The sequence below is a fragment of the Leopardus geoffroyi genome, chromosome C1, assembly GCF_018350155.1.
Source record: "Leopardus geoffroyi isolate Oge1 chromosome C1, O.geoffroyi_Oge1_pat1.0, whole genome shotgun sequence".
NCBI classification, from domain to species: Eukaryota; Metazoa; Chordata; class Mammalia; order Carnivora; family Felidae; genus Leopardus; species Leopardus geoffroyi.
In genome coordinates this window covers 84,745,948-84,767,799 of record NC_059328.1, presented here as the reverse complement: position 1 = coordinate 84,767,799, position 21,852 = coordinate 84,745,948, and the positions used below count along the sequence as shown (strand labels likewise).

At 36.2% G+C, this 21,852-nt stretch overlaps 1 protein-coding gene and 1 long non-coding RNA gene across 3 annotated transcripts in view; one reads left to right on the top strand and one right to left on the bottom strand.

The window, feature by feature from the left end:
• LOC123598305 overlaps positions 1-21,852 on the top strand; it is a 51,267-nt gene that overhangs the window by 2,563 nt on the left and 26,852 nt on the right. The window contains exons 2-3 of the long non-coding RNA XR_006712533.1: positions 1,369-1,653; positions 18,251-18,273. This is a non-coding gene — a long non-coding RNA (uncharacterized LOC123598305). The remainder of the gene's footprint in view (positions 1-1,368; positions 1,654-18,250; positions 18,274-21,852) is intronic.
• Positions 1-21,852, bottom strand: part of PLPPR4 (phospholipid phosphatase related 4) — a 42,737-nt gene that overhangs the window by 3,888 nt on the left and 16,997 nt on the right. Inside the window, exons 2-6 of one of the 2 annotated variants that reach the window (XM_045478391.1) lie at positions 15,897-16,082; positions 7,899-8,028; positions 5,641-5,836; positions 3,963-4,020; positions 3,029-3,202 (exon numbers count right to left, since the gene is read on the bottom strand). In XM_045478391.1, coding sequence (XP_045334347.1) covers positions 3,029-3,202; positions 3,963-4,020; positions 5,641-5,836; positions 7,899-8,028; positions 15,897-16,082 — 744 coding nt within the window. Of the gene's footprint in view, positions 1-3,028; positions 3,203-3,962; positions 4,021-5,640; positions 5,837-6,543; positions 7,826-7,898; positions 8,029-15,896; positions 16,083-21,852 lie in introns of those variants that run through there. The other variant, XM_045478392.1, reaches the window with a different exon arrangement.

Genomic DNA, 21,852 nt, shown 5'->3' with positions numbered 1-21,852 from the left:
TGGTATTGGAAAGAAACAAGAACATCATGCACTAGAAGACATGGTTACTAAGAGTTTGTCTTAGAGGACCCACTGACGCATATAAATAACGTATATGCTGTCTATACACCGCTGACTAATACAAATAACAAAAAACCAAAAGTACAATTACTCAGGAAGTAGTTTGTAAGTTATATCATAAATCGCTGAACTAACTGTTCAGAAATAAGGAGCCCGTTATTTTTTATTAGTTGAATTTCCTCTCCTTTCTCCATCCCACTGGATGTTTTTGTGAATCTTATCTATCCTCTGTATGTTTTGAGAGAAAACAAAAAGACAGACAATGAGAGAAATAAGACATTCTTCTGCTTTTCAAAGCATTTCATTTTTCTGGATTTAGGAACCTCTTGTTGAGCGACACCTTGAATAGCTTAACTGATTTATTTTACCTTCCTTTTTAATCACACCCTATGATGGAAAGCAGGAGAGGTGTGAAAAATATGAAACACCAAATCATTCATAAAACATGTCATCAGGTTTTGCAGTGAGGTCAGATACAAATGTTGTTATGACTCAGATCGAGCACAGCCTTGTGTGTTCAGTATTGTGCAGAATTCTCAGAAGACAGGGCAGAAATTGTCACTAGTTTGGGGCACCCACATTCTTTTTTTTAACTTGGTCTCAAGTTTGGAAGTGTATATTTGGTCAATTTAGTGCTAGGACACTAAATTTGAGCTAAATTTTATTTAATCTTGCTTTCATACTTAACCTACCAATTTTTTGTTATTTTAGATTTGGGGGATACAAATTTGGATAAAGTAAAAATTCAGATTCAGAATTTTTACTTTTTACACGTAGAAGACCAAATCCCTGATGGATTTTCAATTTCTAAGATGCTTAGTTTGGAGATATGAGCAAGGAACAGATACCTATTTGGGTATTAATTTCCATGAATGGTAGCCACTGTCTACCATTTCAAATCAAGCCAAAAGAATCCCATGGAATCAACATTTTATAGAACGCTTAACAATTTAAAACAGCATTGGCTTAGAATTGATGAATATGCAACCTCAGGGCATAGCATGCAAACAGAAATTAAATAAAGTCCAGCTTCTGCCTATCTAACCACTTTAATTCCCGGTTGAAATTTTCTTCTAAATAATATCTATCTATGCTCTCGCTGCCAGATTTCCCAGGATGAGCAGGCCTACCTAATGTTGTATTAATAATTGTAATAATTGTTGTAAGTTTAGGAAAATCATCCACTAGACTGCAAATAACCTCTGCCCATATTGTTCAACATTCAGTGCCTAGCATTGTGCTTAATAAATATAGTTGCTTCATCCTTGTTATAACATGAAGTAAGTAGTTATTATTCTCATTTCATAGGTGAAGAAACAAGCTTCTTAGAGACTATGTAACTTGGCCAAATGTCAAGGATATTTGAGATTCAAGCCCAAATTCTTCAGACTATGGAGCCCATGCTAATTCCAGGACACCATGAAATCACACACGTGTGAAGGCAATTCTTGAACTACGGGGATGCAGTTCTCAGTCTTCTTATTCTGTAACACACATCACCAATCAACATTCGCATGAGAAACCCAAGCTTATGCCCAATTCCTGGAATACTATCTTTACCTGGATCATATTCTCTGCCACAGAAGAAAGCATGTGAGTAAGCATGAGATTTGAAGTAACAATCCTGACCATGCTAGTTTATAAAAATGAAAATTAATCACTGCTTGCCTCAGCACTTTTACTATTTTTTTGTAATCATTTTCTTGTAACACCTTCCACAGTGCACCAAGATCATGTGATTGAACTGCTGCTATGGATGATTTTCATTTCTCTACCAGCCTCTCTCAGTTTCCTTGGTTATTGCCTCTTCCTCTCTGTGCTGCTTGCATGTTGGTGTCTCTTGGCTTTTATTCTTATTACCTAACAATTTTATATACCCCTATAACTATAATGGTGCTTCCTCCAGTAATATCCATGACTTCCAAGTCTGTTTCTCCACTATCAATTGCTCTTTTGAGCTCCAGACCCAACTCTTCAAATGCCTGTGGATCCTTAAATTGAGCTGCTTTGACCAACCTGCTCCCTCCATTGTTTACCTGGTCTGCTAGACCAGAAGTCACCATCTGCCCAGTCTTCCAAGCTGGAAACTGGCCATTATCTCTCATACTTCCTGTTCCCTCACCTTCCATTTATACTTGCTTTTTCATGCGTCCATCTTTTTGCCTGTGTAGTTTCTTCTGCTTGAAAGTCCTTCCTCCTTTTCTTACCCTAAGAAAAAAATTTCTTATTTCTTAAAAACCACATCATGTCTCTGAAGGCTTCCCTAACTTCCTTCTTCAGTCTGCTATTCCAAAGCATTTTGTTCACACCCTATTATATCATTTAACATATTGTAACCATCTGTATTTTTATTAGTCTTTACACTGAAGACTTCTTAAGACTATATATTCTCACTGTTCTGATGCTCAGTATAGTACCTAGCACAGATCATATACTGAATAAATGTAAAATAAATGAGTGAAAGAATTAATGCATGAAATGGATAATCTCAGTTTCCTTATGCTGAGAATATTTCCTTTGAAAGAAGATCAGGCTTGAAAATAGAATACTGCTAAAAAATTCAGTATTAGTTGGTGCCTATGTATCCAGATGCTACATTTGTGTTGTTGGGCAAATTATATAAACTTCTACTAAACCTTCACTGTCATGAACCTTACTTTCACTAATATTTACTTTCCTCATCTATAAAATTATATTAGCAAAAGTAATCCTTGATTCTTTTCGGGGTGTGTGTGGATGAAGATAAAATGCAATAATCCTAAAAGTGGAGTTTCTAGTCCATGGGAAAAGTTAAAAAAATTATTTTGCTGAAAGTAGGATGTGTGTTTTGGCTTAGAATGGAGAGGCACCCAAACATTTTCTCATGAATATAAACTATACTGCAAGTAAATTATTACAGTACAAAATGTTCAGTGCAAGTTTTCCATTTAAACTGTGGTTAATCAAGTAAGAATAATAAATTATTTACCAAGTACAGAGCAATTCCTCCTCCTATTAAAAAGCCACAATAGACATCAACTGGGTGGTTCTTATACTGAGTTATCCGTGTTAGCCCACAGATGATCCCACAGATGATAAACGTGAAGACCAAGAGAGGTTTCAGAAGCTTAGAGGAATCCGTTAATGTGGAATTGAAGTACATCTTAAAAATGAAAGAGATGTGTTAAGTACGTTAGAAAGGTCATTTTACTATTAAATTGTAATCAAATAAAAACTTAAACTCAAAGCCTAACTGGTACACTCAACATCAATTTTACTGTTCCATTTGCCCTGTAATGGTTATGTTCTATACCTGAAAAAAAGGAAATACATAGCAAATTCATCTAGTAAAAAACAGACTTATGTGAAACTTTGAAAAATAAATTGAAGCCGTAAAATTAGCCAGATAACTGTTTAGTTTCCACGTTACTTGTCACATAATTTCAGTCTACTTTTCTCACATAAGACCTGATGGATTATTGTATTAATCAGATATGATGATGATTCATTGCATATCATTTATCAAATTTACACTGACTTCGAACTGTTACATAAATGCTGAAAGTAAAGCGTGTGTGTGTGTGTGTGTGTGTGTGTGTGTTGTGCTTAACACAATTCTTTCAGTTTCAGATTTATAACATTCATGTAGCTCACGGTACCCTGCCATGAGGTACAATATTACATTGAAGGAATACTGGGATGAATAAATATTATGACTGTGTAGGAAAGTTCTTTTACTGTAATATTGTTTCCAGTATCACCCAGTTTCTGCTCTCGATGCAATTGTGTTGCAGGACTGCTGTACTAAAGTTTACTGTTCTTTTATTACATGGCTATATAATCTAATTATTCACTTGGACACCACACTCATTTCTCTAATTTTCTCTAGGACACAGAGTGATGAAAAAGAGCCAGTGACTTACCGAAACGTACACAGCAGCAAAGGCAGCGAGGGTCGCATGTTGAGAAGGGAATGATTTTCTGCCAAAGGAAGACAGTCAAATTATGTCTTCTATCTCAGATCCACTGCTAACAATCATCTTGAGAACACTGGGTGGTTAAAGCATTCAACTTAAAAGCCTCAAGGCAATAAGTGATAACTTTAATTTCTGTTTAGTTTTCTGGAGAAAGATCTGAGTGCTAAACACTGCTAATCACCATTAGAATGAAAGAATAGTAGTAATACACTTTTCAATATCAAGTGCCAGCTTTGGAGATGATCACTTTGTGACACCACTGGAATGATGGTCGAGAGTTGAAATGGATTGGAAAACATTATATTTGTTCTTTGGTATTAGAATTATGTCAGTTTAAAGTAAAGGTCCATAAAACCTAGGACTTTAAAGCTTTTAAACTTTTTCTATGCTCCTAAATATGTGGTTTAATTTACATAAAACTTAAAAAGGCAAAATTATTTTCTCACAGCAGTGAATCTAAGTGTATTTTTTATACTCTAGAAAACACAAGAAGTCCAATCTGAACAAAACGTTTCCCTGCATTTTCCACTTTAAAATAATTATCATCTCAAGAATTGCTGAGAATCTAGTTAAATTTAAGAAGCAAGGTGAGAGAGGAGGAACACAGGATATGAGAGACACTGAAAAGGACAGGTGGAGAAAAAAAAGAGATTTATTTTAATGGATAAAAAAAAATTAAAGATAAAATTCAGTTATATTAAAATCCTCCTAATTATTTGGTACCCAATAAAAAGGATTACCATTTAATACAGACGAGATATGTAAAAAAGGATTGAGAAAGAATAGAATTCAAAATTATTGAATGGGCCATGAGAACTTGAATGTATATAATTACATAATATCAGGCTGTGTTCTTCAAGAGTACTCACTAGCTTATTTTTGACTCTTAAATTGATCTTAGGAACTCACTAAATGACATGAAATTCTTAGAGCAAAATCATTCATTGCCCTTTGTCCTTCTGCAATTTATTTCTTTTGAACTTCCAAAACATTACCTCTTGCCAAAAAGCTTAATTTTTACTTTATTCACTGAAAAAAAAAAAAAAAAAAAAAAAAAACCTTAATGCATTGGTATTTTCTTGAGGTTTCCTGTCTTTTATTTTCTAAAATGCAAGGTTAGGAGCTATAGTGATCTTTTGGGTTTATTCAAAGAAGATGTATGTATAAAACTCTACCAAACAGAAAATTCACATAGTTTTTAAAAACTAAAACATATAAGGGAGATGTAAATATAGATATTTAGTCTACCACATAAGTCAATACAGGACACGTATTAACTGTAAATCATGACTAACTATAATATCCTCAAATAAACCAACTGTGATAACCTAAAACCATAATGAGTAAAGAGTAGATCACAAAATGTGAGTAGAATTTGGTGATATGAATATTAGTGGCAACAATGTGAGGCTGAAATTTGGAGACAGACGGAAGATTTGGAAAGAGCCACCAATGGGTTTTCTATGGTATAACCACTAAAGAAATCACTGAATTGAAAAAAATAAATAAATAAAACCAAAGTCATTATGACTGAAAAATGTGGGCCTAAAATGATACCCCACACTATTAATGAACAATGAAAACACTGACATGGAAAGTTTTTAAGTCTCAATCAATTTCTAACCTGCCACTGTTGATCACTGTAAGGTCAGATCCTGAGCAAATATCTTCCACAATGTAGGAATTTTCTTTGCAAGACACATTCAGGGAGGTGTAGTTTGGCTTGCACACGGTTAGAAAGTATGGCGCCTGATAGCCTGTGGAGAGCTGTATGATATCTGTAATGAGAGCTGTAGAGCACAGTCCAAACACATGAACGCCTACAAGCAGAGGGAAAGAAATTGTTACCAAGTTAGCGCCTAATGCTGACATTGTGCTATCATCAACCATGTTTATCACACATTAGTGTGGCAACCTTCAAATCTGTTGTGATTATTTTCTCTGAGTTAATTTGGAGAAAACAGTATAGAAAATTCCTAAACCTTTAAACCAGATACTTGCTGCTAAAATAAGGGCAATTAGGATCTCCAAGTTAGTCATTTGAGGTATTTTTGTCATTTGGGTTAAGCAGGACCTATTCTCAATATCATTGCCATTGGTGTCTTCTAAGACCCCCAGGACATATTAAGGTGGCCAACTGTGTGATTTGAGAAGGATTAAATACAGGGGATGAAGCAGAATTCAAAATGATTTAAAATTGCTTCACATGTTTGAGCTTTCAGGGCTCGCTCTCTCCAGTAGTTCCTAAACCCTACAGAACTGGTTCCAACTCCCTACACGCTGTAGTCATATCAGGAATGCTAATTAAAACAGAGAAGAGGGCGGGTGGGTCCTGTCGCAGAAACAGTCATATCTTGGGTCCGGGGCTGTGGGAGCCTTCCTGCGTGTTTGGAATTCAGAAATGATGTTCTTGTATCTCCCCACCCAAATCCTATCTTTCTTTTGTGTCCTGTGGCCAGTCTCAAACCATAAACTCACAAATTCTGATGCAGGTCCCTTGCCTGGGAGTCTAGCTCTGCTCACTCACCTGCTTCCTCTACATGGTCTTGACACCCTGGATTCACTCTGAATTGACATCCTGGATTCTTATTCGTGATTTTCTCATAGAAATCATTGCAAGAGGCAGCTGGGCAATTCATCAGTAGACTCCTCCAGACCACGGTCACTGGCCTGCACATTACCTTGTTTTCCACTTTCCTTTTCTGCTTATCCCCATCTAGCAACTACTCTCCCAATTCCTTCTCCACCCTCTCGACTGGGGTTCGTGACACAACCTTAATTTCTGCATTCTAATTCCCAGAAGTATGCAAGGTCTTAGAGAGGAGTTCGCTTCAGTGGGGAAGCCCATCCATGTCTGCCTTAGGAGAATAAGAATCTCCTGACCCATGGAGGATGAGGTTGCTGACTCTGGGCACTGTTCTCTAGGGAAGGATGGACCATCCTCAAAGGCATGAGGCTTTTCACAGATCATATGCCCCCTTGTCCACAGAATTTTGTTACATTACAAAAATTTATTTTCCTCAGATCAGCTATGTGTCCTTAAGATTTCTGTCCTTGCCTCAGTTTGTGACCCTGCTAAAGGGCCTTTTTTTGTCTTACCATCTCCAAGTGCCTTGCTTAGTGGAGCAAGTCTAGGGCATGACTTAGACTGGACTTTTCTTCTAGTGGGGAAGAAGGTTGTACTTCATTATCTTCTAGCTATTAAATGAAATGACCTATTCCTTTGAGCTGAGAGGTTACAGGTAAATTTTTTACTGACCTATTGGAGAACAAAAAGGCCTGTGACTCAAACATTAGGATAGTCTCATGCTAATCAGAAGAGATGAAGGTTTAGATACTGGTTAGATTCAGATGTTGATTTTCTATAGGCCTTATAAAAAATAAGAGGCAAAGTTAGAGGATATAACCAAGGATAAATAGCCATGATTCAGCTCTCTCTATGGTGACATTTCCATGTGCAGTAACTTCTGGATGAAAACACTCCAGGAGAATTGAAATGGAATCACTGATGTGGCTAAACTAATTTCTGAAGAGTTATCTATTCATAATGGCCTGCTGACATTTATTCTCCACTTTAAAAAACGAACACAGATCCAGAAAAACCATTTTAAGGTAAATTTATGCTTCAGCCACAGCTAAGACAAAAATATACTGAAATGTATGGCATGTTAGCTCTCAGAACAAGCACTATAACTGTAAATAACCCATTACAGATACAAAGCCCAAATCTTAGTGTTTTAACAGTTTTTTCGTATAATGTAAAACTCATCATGGACCCGAAATTATACATCTAAATTATAGCTTTAAAGACTTAATATCTGTAATTAAATATAACATTTCTATTTGAAAAAAATTCCTTTCTTTGTGGTTCCCCACACGCACCAACAAATCTGACGGCTCTTCTAAGGAAGGAGTTGAAGTTGCAGCCTCCGGCATTAATGTTGGGCTCCAGTCCAACCCCATTTCTTCTTTTGGACAGGCAACAGTAGAGAATTCCTTCCCCTACCATAATCTGTAAAGACAGGGCAGTGTTCGGAATGGACTCAGTGGGTACAAATGAATTCTACCTTATCTCTTAACACATCATCAGTTCAACAAGGTAAAGATGTAGTTTTATTAAAAGCTTTAGAGATGTGAGCAAGTTCTCTTGAGTAGTTGAGGGAGCAGTGAGAAGAAGCAATCACGGCACTGTAAAGAGCTCTGGTTGGATCTTCTGGGTGCCTATGTACCAGTCAAGGCTGTGGTAGCATCCTGGCATTTTCATGCAGTTGGAGCACTCAGTCTTTGGCCTTTTTGCTCAATGACACCCAGGGACGATACCTAATTGATTAATTGCATGATGACTGATCCTGCCCTAACCCTTTGAGTCTTGGCATTTCATTGCTAAAAGCACAAAAACAAGATGACTGGTGGGGATGACGAGGAACAAAATAAGTACCAAAGTTAGGATTAGGAAATTTTACTGGCATATTATTTCAATAAACCAATTTGGGATTGAGCAGAAGGTTCAATCCCTGGAAAGTATGCACAGGGTTAGAAAGGTGCTATCTAAAGCCGAGCAGCGTAATAAAAATGTCTGTGATGATGGAAATATTTTCCATCCTGTTCAGTAGGGTAGCCACTACCCACATGTGGCTACTGGGCCTTGAAATTTAGCTACCACAGCTGAGGAACCAAATTTTTAGTTTCATTACCCTGTATTTAATTCAGTATTTAAAATTTAAGTCGATTTAGATTTAACATAAAATGGCCAGATGTGGCTGGTAGCTACTTTATTGGAGAATGCAGATTACAAGAGAATTTAGGTGAACAGGGTGTTATTCCCTAGGTATAAGATTGCAAAATGTGTTTACAATGGACAGTGAGCCATGCTGTAGTATCAAAGGATTAGGTTAAGATAAAGAAAAGTATACTTGCTGTAGGATTCCAAGACATAGGACATCAGGGAAGGTACCCAATGCATTTAGTCATCATTTCCTTTAAGAAGCTTTCCTTGAAATACCCCACAGCATCCTAAACTGAATTAGGTCCCCTTCTTTGTGGCTTCCTCAGCACCTCATCCTTCCCTCTTAGCAAAGCTTGGTTAAAATGCACTTGAACAGTTCATTTTTTTGTCTTTTACCTGACTACAAGTCTCTGAGGGATGAGACATTTCTTATTTACCTTTAATTCTCATTGTCTAGCACAATGCCTGGCATTGTGGGATTTGCATTTGTTACCCTCATTGTGGGATTCTTGTTGGCTAATTACCCTGGGCATTCAGGTCATTGGTTATTCTATACAAGAGAAGTAAGATTTGAGGGGCGCCTGGGTGGCTCAGTCAGTTGAGCATCCGACTTCAGCTCAGGTCATGATCTCCCAGCTCGTGAGTTCAAGCCCCGCATCGGGCCCTGTGCTGACAGCTCGGAGCCTGGAGCCCGCTTTGGATTCTGTGTGTGTGTCTCTCTCTGCCCCTAACCCACTTGCATTCTGTCTCTGTCTCTCTCAAAAATAAATAAAAGCATTAAATAAATTTAAAAAAAAGAGAGAGATGTAAGACTTGAAATTATGAGTTTTATTTATGAAAAAAATTTTCAAATATTTAAGATTATTGTGCCTATTATGAAATGCGACATTGATTTGTAGATATGTGTGGACCTGAGGAAAGTTGAGTTACATGAGACACCAGAAGTCTCTTAGATACAAGTGATGGTGTCGCTTTAAAAGTCATGGTCATGATTAGGGGCTCAAACAGATTTCCCAAGGGAAACTTCTCAGTTTTCATTACTAGTGTAACATTTATTTCATGAAGTTTTTAAAACTATAGTTTTTTTTAAAACTAATGACAGTAAGCCTATGACCTTCTGCTTTGAATGTTCAATCTGCTATATTTAATTCTTCAGGTATTATGGTATGTGTACAATTACAAAGAATCTTAATTTGTATAAAAATAATTTTCTTAATGGAACTCTACCAATAATCACACGTGTGTGAAGATCATGTGGCATACATGATAAACATCTTTAAAATCAATCTTACAGAAATCATCAAAAGGAGGGGTTTTTTTTTTCCTCAAATAATTGAACAGTGAGTTAATTATACTTCTTGAAAAATGTCATCCTACATTATCACTGTAAGTTAGACACAGAAACACAATAAGTTCTATATTCTGCACAGATAGATGTGACATGATATTCCACACACAAAGCATAAGATAATGGGTATCTCAAATTCATCATTTCAAGAACATTAACCACTCATTCCTGAAGTGCATTATTGTATGGTTAAAAAATACTGATTTCATCTTCACTTTCTCAACAATAATTCTGTGAATAATTTTCCCCTATTTTCAATTATATGTAATGATTCACATTTTTCCCATGAAAGCTAAATTATATACACATTTATTTGTATAGTGCTATTAGGGAAATGTATCTTATCATACAACACAATAGTCATTATCTCAAATGACCTTGAGATTTCAGGGGTTTTATTTTAGTTGTGTAATATGCTCAAAACTCGTATGTCAAGAGAGTACTTTAATACTCTTTGGCTTGATTATGGATAGAGGTTTCTTGTCATTATTTTGACATCACCCACTGGTCCTCTCTAAGAAACACATCAATTTTCTCCTCATACTTCTATTCATTTAACCTTGAGCTGTATGTCATTGCATGAATTTTCAAAGTGGTTCAATTCTGTTTAAAGATGGAATTCTCCTCAGGGGAGGGGAGATGCTTCTTGATTTATTTCTAAATGCACCTACTTGTTTCCTCATTCTGAATGGCATGCTGTTGTGCTAAAATATGGTTTCAGAGTTTAGCCTTTGACAGTAAAATTATTTGTTGCTTTTGTCATTTGTAAATAGAAAACAATTTGTGACAAGCGTCTTTTCGCAATATTCTGTTTAGCCTGTGCACAAGCCAAAAAAGAAATGATAATTTTTTTGGCTTGTCCAATATCAAGGGCAGGTGTTTGGAAAAGATTCTGAAGTGACTCTACTTCAGAAAAGGCATAGTGAGAAATATATTGCTTTTTATTAATCATATGGGCAGTGCCCTAAGAATAGCCACCAGAGGAAGCACTCCAATCAAAGAAGTCTTCCTTGTGAAAAAAACAAAGCACAATGACAAAAATATAATATTTATCATAGTATCTTCAGTGTTTAAATTTGCAGTGAATGTCTTTTGGAAACCCTAATACATTTAATATTCTACCTTTTGATTGTATAGTCTCCCAAAGCTAAGGTTACCCTCTAGGAACATAATCCAACTCCAATAGAATTCTTCTATAAAGTTAGATATACTTATCCTTTAAGAATATGTAATAAAATTTTACTTCCAGGGAAGTGAAAATATACATCCTTTTCTTTTCATATAGATTTCATGAAGATTTATGGTACTCTCTGTTGTTTTCCCTGGGACACAGTCTCCAAAGGACTGAACAAAATGCTGGTTTCATTATCACTTTAAAGTAAACGAAAAGTGAATATTAAGGGTGAAATTTTCCAATTTAAGGGCAATTTCAGAGACATAAAATGTACTTCACAGACATGAAAGGAACTTTTACAGTTTCTCATTCAACATCACGAAGCCAAGTTATTTTTAAAACCTCTCAAAGCATTTTTAAAAATCTGAAAAGCAAACACTAAAAGATTTATAGTTGAATGCCTATATAAGAACATCTGTCGATCTTCTTTTGTTTATATAAAGATTCTTTTAAAGAATATTGTGGGGGTGCCTGGAGTGGCTCAGTCGGTTGAAGGTCCGACTTCAGCTCAGGTCATGAACTTGCAATTGGTGAGTTTGAGCCCCGTGTCGTGCTCTGTGCTGACAGCTCAGAGCCTGGAGATTGCTTTGGATTCTGTGTCTCCCTCTCTTTCTGTTACTCCCCCACTTGCACTCTCTCTCTCTCTCTCTGTCAAAAATAAATAAAGATTAAGAAATTAAAAAAAAAGAATATTGTGGACATGAGTTTTGGGTTTGTTTTTTGTTTTTTGTTTTTGTTTGTTTTTTGTTTTTTTAAAGAGAGAGAGAATGTGCGTGTGCAAGAGCAGGAGAGGGCAGAGAGAGAGGGAGAAAGAGAATCCCAAGCAGGATCTGTGCTATCAGGGCAGCCCTACTTGTGTCTTGATCCCACGACCCCCGAGATCATGACCTGAGCTGAAATCAAAAGTTAGACGCTTAACTGACTGAGCCACCCAAGGCGCCCCTGTATAAAAAAATCAGTCAATCTTCTTTTGTTCATATAAAGATTCTTTCGAAGAATATCAAGGACATGAGGTCTTTGTTTTTCTTGATCTTCTCTCCAGGTGAATGGGTGAAAACAAGAAGTGCTTCTCTTCACAGAAGTGGGCTTTAAAAGCCATTTTCTTTTTTTGTTTTTGTTTTTGTTTTTGTTTTTGTTTTTGTTTTTATTATATGAAATTTATTGTCAAATTGGTTTCCATACAACACCCAGTGCTCATCCCAAAAGGTGCCCTCCTCAATACCCATCACCCACCCTCCCCTCCCTCCCACCCCCATCAACCCTCAGTTTGTTCTCAGTTTTTAACAGTCTCTCATGCTTTGGCTCTCTCCCACTCTAACCTCTTTTTTTTTTTTCTTTTTTTTTTTCTTTTTTCCTCCCCCTCCCCCATGGGTTCCTGTTAAGTTTCTCAGGATCCACATAAGAGTGAAACCATATGGTATCTGTCTTTCTCTGTATGGCTTATTTCACTTAGCATCACACTCTCCAGTTCCATCCACGTTGCTACAACTGATGAATGGATAAAGAAATTGTGGTTTATATACACAATGGAATACTACGTGGCAATGAGAAAAAATGAAATATGGCCTTTTGTAAAAGCCATTTTCAAATGAAAGATTGCTCTTGCCTCCCCTCCTGTGCTCACTACTGCATTTGCAACAGGTTTATGCTACCATAGAGGTAAAAGGAGAACAGCATCCTTGAGAGTTGGAGGTTAGAGTCTACTTGTTATTTTTCACCTTCAGGAAAAGAGGGGAAGGAGGTTACAATTGTAACTATGTAGGAAGATTAGAGGCAGAATTATGAGTCTAGAACAAGATGACTGTAGACATAAGACCAATGTTGAGAAAATGAATGATTTGGGAGAAGGCCCTAAAAATAGAGAAGGGAAAATGAACTTGGAAAGAAATCTAGAAGAAGCATGATATTTGGAAAGAAAGGTGTGAAAACAATATTTGATGTCAGCAAAGTCGAGATTGTTTTACCTTTGAGTGTTTACACAAAGCTATGAAACCATGTGTAAGAATCACTGACACCCTGGAATATCATGGAACTCCAAGTGATATGGGGGTATTTAGGGACCCCAGGGTATAAATATTGCCCTAGTTTGCCTCTTGTTCCATTAAGAGGCATGCAGCCACTAGAGAGGCCCTGTGAAGACCCCCAGATCCAGTGGGTTCTTTGTGGGAGGAACTGGCACTGGGTTCCCCAGGTCAACTTTGGTGGGAGGCAGCCATGACAGATTTGCCCTGTCATTTCTCAGGGCTCAAGAAAGCAAGCTTTGGCTTAGAATCCCCAGAAAGCATCTCTAAATTGCATATAGAGAATTTATTATGGGAAATGAAGGAGTCACACATGCAGGGACACCGTGATGAGGCCAAGGTCATTGTCCTTAGGACATGTAACAGTGTCAACAAAGGGATCAATGTGGGCTAAACGGTGCCAGCAGCAAGTGCCACAGTTAGACTTGCTCTCTTAGCAACTTAATAAAATACCCTGAGGAAGGAAAGCTTCTGGATATATAAAAAACAAATTATTTCAATGACTGAATATCAACACAATCTTTTCAGCAGAGTCCTGAACATTTGTACAGAATTTAATTTCAAATATTCTATTATAATAAACTTGGGGATTATACCCTAACTAGAGAAATGCTTCCTGGTGTAATAGTGTAAAGCATATATCCATTTTGCTCTTATCAAATGACTGATGATATGAATTTTTTAATAAGTCGTTAGAGAAATGACAGGAAAATGCTATTATTCTGAGTAATACTGCACTTTAAATATGTTTTATTAGTTTGAGACTCAGCTATTTCTAAGCACATCATGAATAGTTCCAATTACCCTGGCGTTACTAGAGTTCAAATAATTCATTAACTTACAAAGTATTTTGAGCATGACAAAGTTCTATGGAGTATTAATTTCGGATTCTACCTTACCTTCTGAGAATATTTTGTATAATTTATTTAGAGTGTAAACATATGCTATGATTTTTAATATAGGGGAAAATTTTAAAAGCAAATTCATGGCTACATAAAAGTATAGACTTTGGAAGGTTTATGCATAGATTCTTTTTCTAAAATTGCTGATGTGCTGAACCAGAATAGGTCAGTTCATTAGGGAATCCTATAAAAACTCCATTCAAATAAAGCTTGTCATTCAAAAACCACTTCCTCTGATATTCATGGGCATGATAAAGGCAAATTAAAAGCTCCTACTGGTAGAAATAAATATTATTAACCTTGAAACCTGTTTTTTGTTCTTTATGTAGGATTCTAGGGGCAGAATCTTCTTCCAGAAGAAGCTAGTCTTATTTATTTATTTATTTATTTATTTATTTATTTATTTATTTATAAATTAATTAATTTTTTAATTTACATCCAAGTTAGTTAGCATATAGTGCAACAATAATTTCAGGAATAGATTCCAGCGATTCATCCCCTATGTATAATACCCAGTGCTCACCCCAACAAGTGTCCTCCTTAATGCTCCTTACCCATTTAACCTATCCCCCCCTCCCAAAACCCCTCCAGCAACCCTCTGTTCTCTATATTTAAGAGTCTGTTCTGTTTTGTCTCCCTCCCTGTTTTTATGTTATTTTGCTTCCCTTCCCTTATGTTCATTTGTTTTGTACCTTAAATTCCTCATGTGGGTGAAATCATATATTTGTCTTTCTCTGTCTAGTCTTATGTATTAATGAATTAAGAAAAAGTGTGTTGGGGCACCTGGGTGGCTCAGTCGGTTAAGCCTCCGACTTCAGCTCAGGTCATGATCTCACAGCTCATGGGTTCAGGCCCTGTGTCGGACTCTGTGTTGATAGCTCAGAGCCTGGATCCTGCTTTGGATTCTGTGTCTCCCTCTCTCTCTGCCCTCTCCTGCTCACGCTCTTTCTGTCTTTCTCTCTCTCAAAAATAAATAAACTTAAAAAAAAAGGTTTTTTAAAAAGAAAAAGTGTGTTTATTCATAATGTGTAAGTTAGCAAACTAAAAATAACTATGTTTTTAATTCAATTCCAGTAGGTTAGGGCATTATTTTATATTACATGTTTAAAAATGCAAATGCCTGTTTTGAATCTAAAGTATTTTATTTGTCTCTGTGTATGCATGTGTGTGTGTGCATGTGTGCATGAGCCAGTATGCCAGAAGTGTGAGTTGTGACCTTTTTACTTTACAATTGCTAGTGCTCAATGCTCGTAATCAATAGAAAGTGCTAACCCAGTAAACATGGAACTGTAAGCGAAATCTACATGCATTTTGAGAAGAAAGTCTCTTGGCTGTATAATTATTTGGTTTTCCCCTCCAGTTTTCCAGACTTCAGATACCAAAAGAACACATTAATTAGGAGGTATATCAGAAACATCATATTAGCCATTCAAGAGGAATTATACAGTTATTAACATTTTTAGAATCATTTATAAAATTAAACATTAGAGACCCATCAATTTTGCAATCATATAATCTTCTATAACTTTGAATGCCAGTAATTTTCAACTATTAAGTCCCATGATATTTTCCAAATATCTCAAAGACATGATCTCTCTGTTCCAAGATTTAGAGTTCACCTTTTGTTTATTTTTAACACATTTATTACACAAATGTGGCCATTCTTAGTTTTGGGGACTGACAAACATAATTTGGGGGGCAGTTCTTACCGTAATTGCAGGTCCGGCGAAAGCCAAGCTAAGCAACATGAGGAATGGAATTGCTTCTTGGGTTGGTTCAATATATGGCATGCTAAGACTCCGATCATAGCAGCTAAATCCAGAGTGCACAGGTTTGAAGACATCTGTGAGTTCAAGGAAATACAGGCTAACCACCGATGATGCCAATATAGGCAACTGAGAAAGAAGGATATAGAAGAGTAGTTTATTATTGTGCATGGGTCATACACAGGATCAGTGCATATTTAAGTGGAAACAAATGGCTATCTTCTCTCACCACTCTTTACTGGTCTCAGAGTCAAAGCCCTTCATGAGTGTTCTTGCTTCCTCCTTCAAAACATATCTCCAATTCACCTACCTCTGTCACCAGCCTATGAGCCTGTGTTGTCCCTCACTTTTGCTCTTGGACTGCCTCCTGGTCTTGTACTCTCACTCTTCCCCTCCACACCCCATCTATCCATTTTCCCCCCAGCAAACCAACAGGTCTTTTGAAAATACTTTTGATCATATCACTCCCTATTTCAACCACTCTGGTGCTTTCCATTCTACTCAAATACCATCTGAATGTCACATCATGGAATATAAGTTTCTGCATGAACTGGCTCTTGCTTCAGTTTCTTACATCTTCTTGTACAATGTTTATAAAACTCCCCAAGCCCCTGCCCACCACAGTCTAATTGGTTTTCACACTTTTCCTGAAACAGTCCAATTCATTTCTACTTAGGGTCCTTTACATTTGCTCTTCCTCTGGCTCTTTGTACAACTGGCCTCTTCTCCTCATTTAATGATGACTTCCTGTACTTTCTTACTAAGGTAGCCCTTGATCCATCCTTCTCTCTTGACCCTTATCATCTTGCTTGATTTTCTTCATGGCACCAATCATTAACTGAAATTACCTTGTCAATTTAATACTTCACTTATGTATTTTTCATCACCCCTCCCTCCATTTGTGCTGAAATACACGCTCCATGAAGTGAGAGTCTGCCAGTATTATTTATTTATTGCTGAGTCAGGGCACAGAATTGTTCCTGGCACAGGGTGGGCATGTAGTACATCATTTAATAATTTAATACAGCAATAAATACTTGTTAATGAATGACTAATTGAATAAATTAATAAATCTTAATTTATTATAATAACTAGACTAGAGTTACCAGATTTAGCAAATGAAATTACAGGTCACCCAGTGAGATTATAATTTCAGATAATCATTGAGCGATTTTTAGTGTAAGTATGTCCCATGCAATATGTGGAAGATACTTATACTAAAAATTGTTGTTTACCTGAAATTCTAATTTCACTGGATACCCTTTAGTTTGTCTGGTAAACCTAAATTACACACAATTTACTTTCTAGACTTTGTGTTAGGGATTCAACTATTAATTCACTCAACCTACAATATGCCAAGTACTATGTCGATGCTAACTACAATATGGTGAACAGGACATGGGCTTGGCCAGCAAGGATCAAAGATTAAGAGAAAATACTGCATGTATATTGATGCTAGGCCTTTCAGAATCTGAAAATTCAGTTTATGTCACATTATTATTAAGAACTGTTTAGAGCACACGGGTGGCTCAGTCGGGTAAGCATCCACTTCAGCTCAGGTCATCATCTCCCAGTTCATGAATTTGAGCCCTGCTTTGGATCCTTTGTCTCCCACACTGCCCCCCCCCCCACCTCTCTCTCTCTCAAAAATAAATAAACATTTTTTAAAAAGAACTGTTTAGCTTAAGGCTTTGTTACTTGTAGAAGACACAATACTTATTTGACTAAACAGGGCAGATTTTTGATGAAGACATTATTGATCATCCATTATTTCTGGTTGTCCAGTTAAAAATATAAGTGTAGAAAACAGCATTATGCCTTCTTTTCCCAAGGGTCTTTTTGTAATGAGGTGAGAATTAGGTTTATTGGAACAACTAATTATGTATAGAGATTTATCTGGCATTGTCCTCCTGTTTTTCAGATTGATGCTTTTCAGTAGAGAGAACAAAAAGTACATCAAATCACTTCTATTTCTTGCATTAGAACACATGATCATTTGATCACTCCAAATATGTGATCATTTCTCCTCACCACTCCCCTCTCCCATAATGCATGAATGGTAGCTTCGGTCTTGACCAATAAAGCAGTGCTTCATGTGCATATGTGTGATTGAGATTTTCCACTTAAATCCACTTAAATATATTTTAGTTTTAACTTAACAATATTTCATATAGTGCTTACTATGTGCCAGTCACTTTTTTAATCTTAAGTAATTTTATTAATTAATTTTAACTCATTTAACTTAAGACTTTTTATTATGATATAACATGGGTGCTATTATTATCTTTGTTTTTCAGGTGAAGAAGTCCAGTCTCCTTTGGTAAGTGGCAGAGGTTGATTCTGAGCCCAGGAATCATAGCTCCTGTCTTATTTCTTAACCACTATTCTATGCTTTTTTTTCCCAAAAATGGTAATAAAGTTTTAGGATAATGAAATTTTAGGTCTCATACAGATATTTTGTAAATGGGAATCAGGTCTGAAGCCTTTGACACTTACCTAAATAACATTTGATCTTCTCAGTTTAATATACTAATGCCCCAGTAAAGTGAATTTGATGTCTTCTGCAGAAAGGTGAACAAAACTTAACATGTCCAATCTGAAAATTAAGTAAATCTTCTCTACTACAGATATTATTTGCCATTGAATTTTGTGGATGATTACTTTAGAGTCTGCTTAACTGTACCAGTGAAGACATAACCATGAAATGAAAGTACTATTCCTATAGTGTGTGTGTGTCTGTGTGTGTACCTGTGTGTGTGTAAATAGTGTGGACACTCTGAATTCAACATACTGTGGTCAAACTCAATGGGGTCATACGGTTTTCAAGGCACCTAGGAGGTTCTAATATCCATTCTTCCACTCATTACTACCAATAGGACCTTGGAAATGTTTTTCTTAAATCTCAGTATTTTTTTCTATGAAATAGGTACACTGATAGTAGCCATCATCACAGGAAGTTGTAACAATTAAATGAAGTATTGAAAGTAATTTTCAATAATATATGGAATGAAGAACATTTTATAAATGTTAGTATTATTATTGTTGTTGTTGTTGTTATACTTATCAAATGTCACCTTTTCCATAATGCCTTACATGGTAATATTTTTGAGAGTAATTTCCTCATTCTTAATTCCCCAGTACTTCTTTTTAGGAAATTTGTATGTGTTCTTCTTTATTACAGTTATCTGCTATAGGTTAATTGGAGCCTTTGCTCTGCTTCCCCAATGAAAAGCTTTTTGTTTTTAATTTTTTTTTTAACATTTATTTATTTTTGAGAGACAGAGAGAGACAGAACATGCGTGGGGGAGGGGCAGAGAGAGAGGGAGACACAGAATCTGAAGCAGGCTCCAGGCTCTGAGCTGTCAACACAGAGCCCGACATGGGGCCCATGAACTGTAAGATCATGACCTGAGCTGAAGTCAGACGCTTAACTGACCGAGCCACCCAGGTGCCCCCCAAATGAAAATCTAAAAGTGGGGGTCTAATCTTACTCACCTCTGTATTTCCACTAATAATATATATCAGAGTGAGTTCCAAATATATATGTATATATATGAATATAATAAATTCATTTTTTGAGTGAAAATAATTTCCTTCAGTAATGTTATGTACCTTAGTCATTTCAGACATTAGCCTTCTTGAAACTACCAATTTTTCCAGTGACACCATTTTTCTCCCCATGTATTAATATTGTTTACAGTTCTATAGAAACATGTTTCAAGACCCTCATCTGTTTTCAAAATATTGATAGTCATATTTTCCTTCTTTTTGGTGTTTCTTTCTCTTTGTATTCTACTTCAATTTTGTATTCTTTGTATTTATTTATTCTTTGTATTCTACTTCAAATTTGTTTTTAAGAAAAAGTGATTTGAACAAAATATTTGTATTTGAGGAAATAGTAATTTTATGCATTGTTGTCCCATATGGTATTTTACTGCCAGACAATGTAATGAATTAACTTAAAATCATTACTTCTTTTTTTATAATGCTCACTTTTAAATACTTGTCTTCAGAGGTATCCTTCATCTCTTGAAATACTCATCAACAAAACTTCTTTTTGAATGGAAGAACTTTAGCAGATGGTATGTACTAATTTGGGCATAGATGCAGAGTTGATATATAAAAGCATAGGCATCTTCTGATTGCATTTAAAATGAGATTTAAAAAGATATTTTAAAAGATCTGTATAAGCAGGCATTAGGAATTTTATTCACTAGTTACTATGTAGCGAAGAAAAAAAAACATGAACTTGCTATTTTTATGCAGCAATACAGAGAAGGGAAATTACCTGACGATTAGCAAAATGGTTTTTAAAAAATAAGAGATTCATTCTTATAATTGCCATCTGCTAAGGAACTTGTAGTAATAATAGAAGCAATTTTTAAGAGTAAATTATAACAGTTTTAGAAGACAAGGCAAACAAAAGAACTGTGTTTCAAAAGATTACAGTTGCTAGATAATATTGATTTTTTCAGGTCAATTTAAAAAATACAAATTGACAGTCTATCAATTTTAGTAAAACACTTTATGGAATCTATCATGACATTTTATCTAGGTCAGATAACTTACTTGCTTTTAGCATGTTGATCATAAGAACCAACAACTTTCCTTCTTATTTGGGAAAATTTACTTTGCTCTTGGCCTAGAGTAATACAGGTCAGTTCCATTCTTTTCCTTTTTTCATGGCCATTGTGAGTGCAGAGTCTCAAGAGTCTCCTCTTAACTAGTGGAATTATAGTCACAAAGGGCCAATTAACATACAATATGGTACTGTATGTTTATTTATTTTATTTATATTTTAAATATGTTTGTTTATTTATTTATTTATTTATTTATTCAACAAACAGCTACTGAGAGCCTCCTAGCGCTTAGCCCTTGTCCTGTGTCCTGGAATATGGATGGAATGAAACAAAGTCCTTGGTTTTTTTTTTCTTTTTTTTTTAATGTTTATTTATTTTTGAGAGAGAGAGAGAGAGAGATAGAGTGCGAGTGAGGGAGGGGCAGAGAGAGAGGGAGACACAGAATCTGTAGCAGGCTCCAGGCTCTGAGCTGTCAGCACAGAGCTGGACGCAGGGTTTGAACTCACGAATTGTGAGATCATGACCTGAGCCAAAATCTGACACTTAACGACAGAGCCACCCAGGTACCCCCAAAGTCCTTGTTCTGATGGAGATTTCATTCTAGCTGAGGAAGGCAGATAAGAATTTAAAAATTACAATATGAGAAAGAACATATACTATAAAGAAGATGAAAGAGAAGGCTGTGGTAACTCAGTGCCTGGGTTGCTATTTAAAAAAAAAATTTTTTTTTTTCAACGTTTATTTATTTTTGGGACAGAGAGAGACAGAGCATGAACGGGGGAGGGGCAGAGAGAGAGGGAGACACAGAATCGGAAACAGGCTCCAGGCTCTGAGCCATCAGCCCAGAGCCTGACATGGGGCTCGAACTCACGGACTGCAAGATCGTGACCTGGCTGAAGTCGGATGCTTAACCGACTGCGCCACCCAGGCGCCCCCTGGATTGCAATTTTAGATCAGAGAAGATCTACCTACGTAGGTGCCATTTAAGCAGAGGCTTGACGGGGCAAGAAAGAACTAATCGTATAAAAACCAGGTAAAAGCAGAGTCAACAGGGAAAAGTGATATAAGAAGTCAGAGAGGTGCATTTGGGGCCACACTTTGCAGAGAATTGAAGGCTGTGGGTAGAGTTAATACTTACTTTATCCAAAGTACATTTGGAAATGCTTTAGAGAATTTAAGCAAAAGTGTAATATGCCTTAAAATATTATTTTATGAACATCACTCTGGCTATTGGGTTGAGGATGGATTGAGGTGGGTCAAAAGTAGAAGCAGGGTGAAAATTTAGAAGGCTCACCAAAACTCAGCAAATACTTATTGAA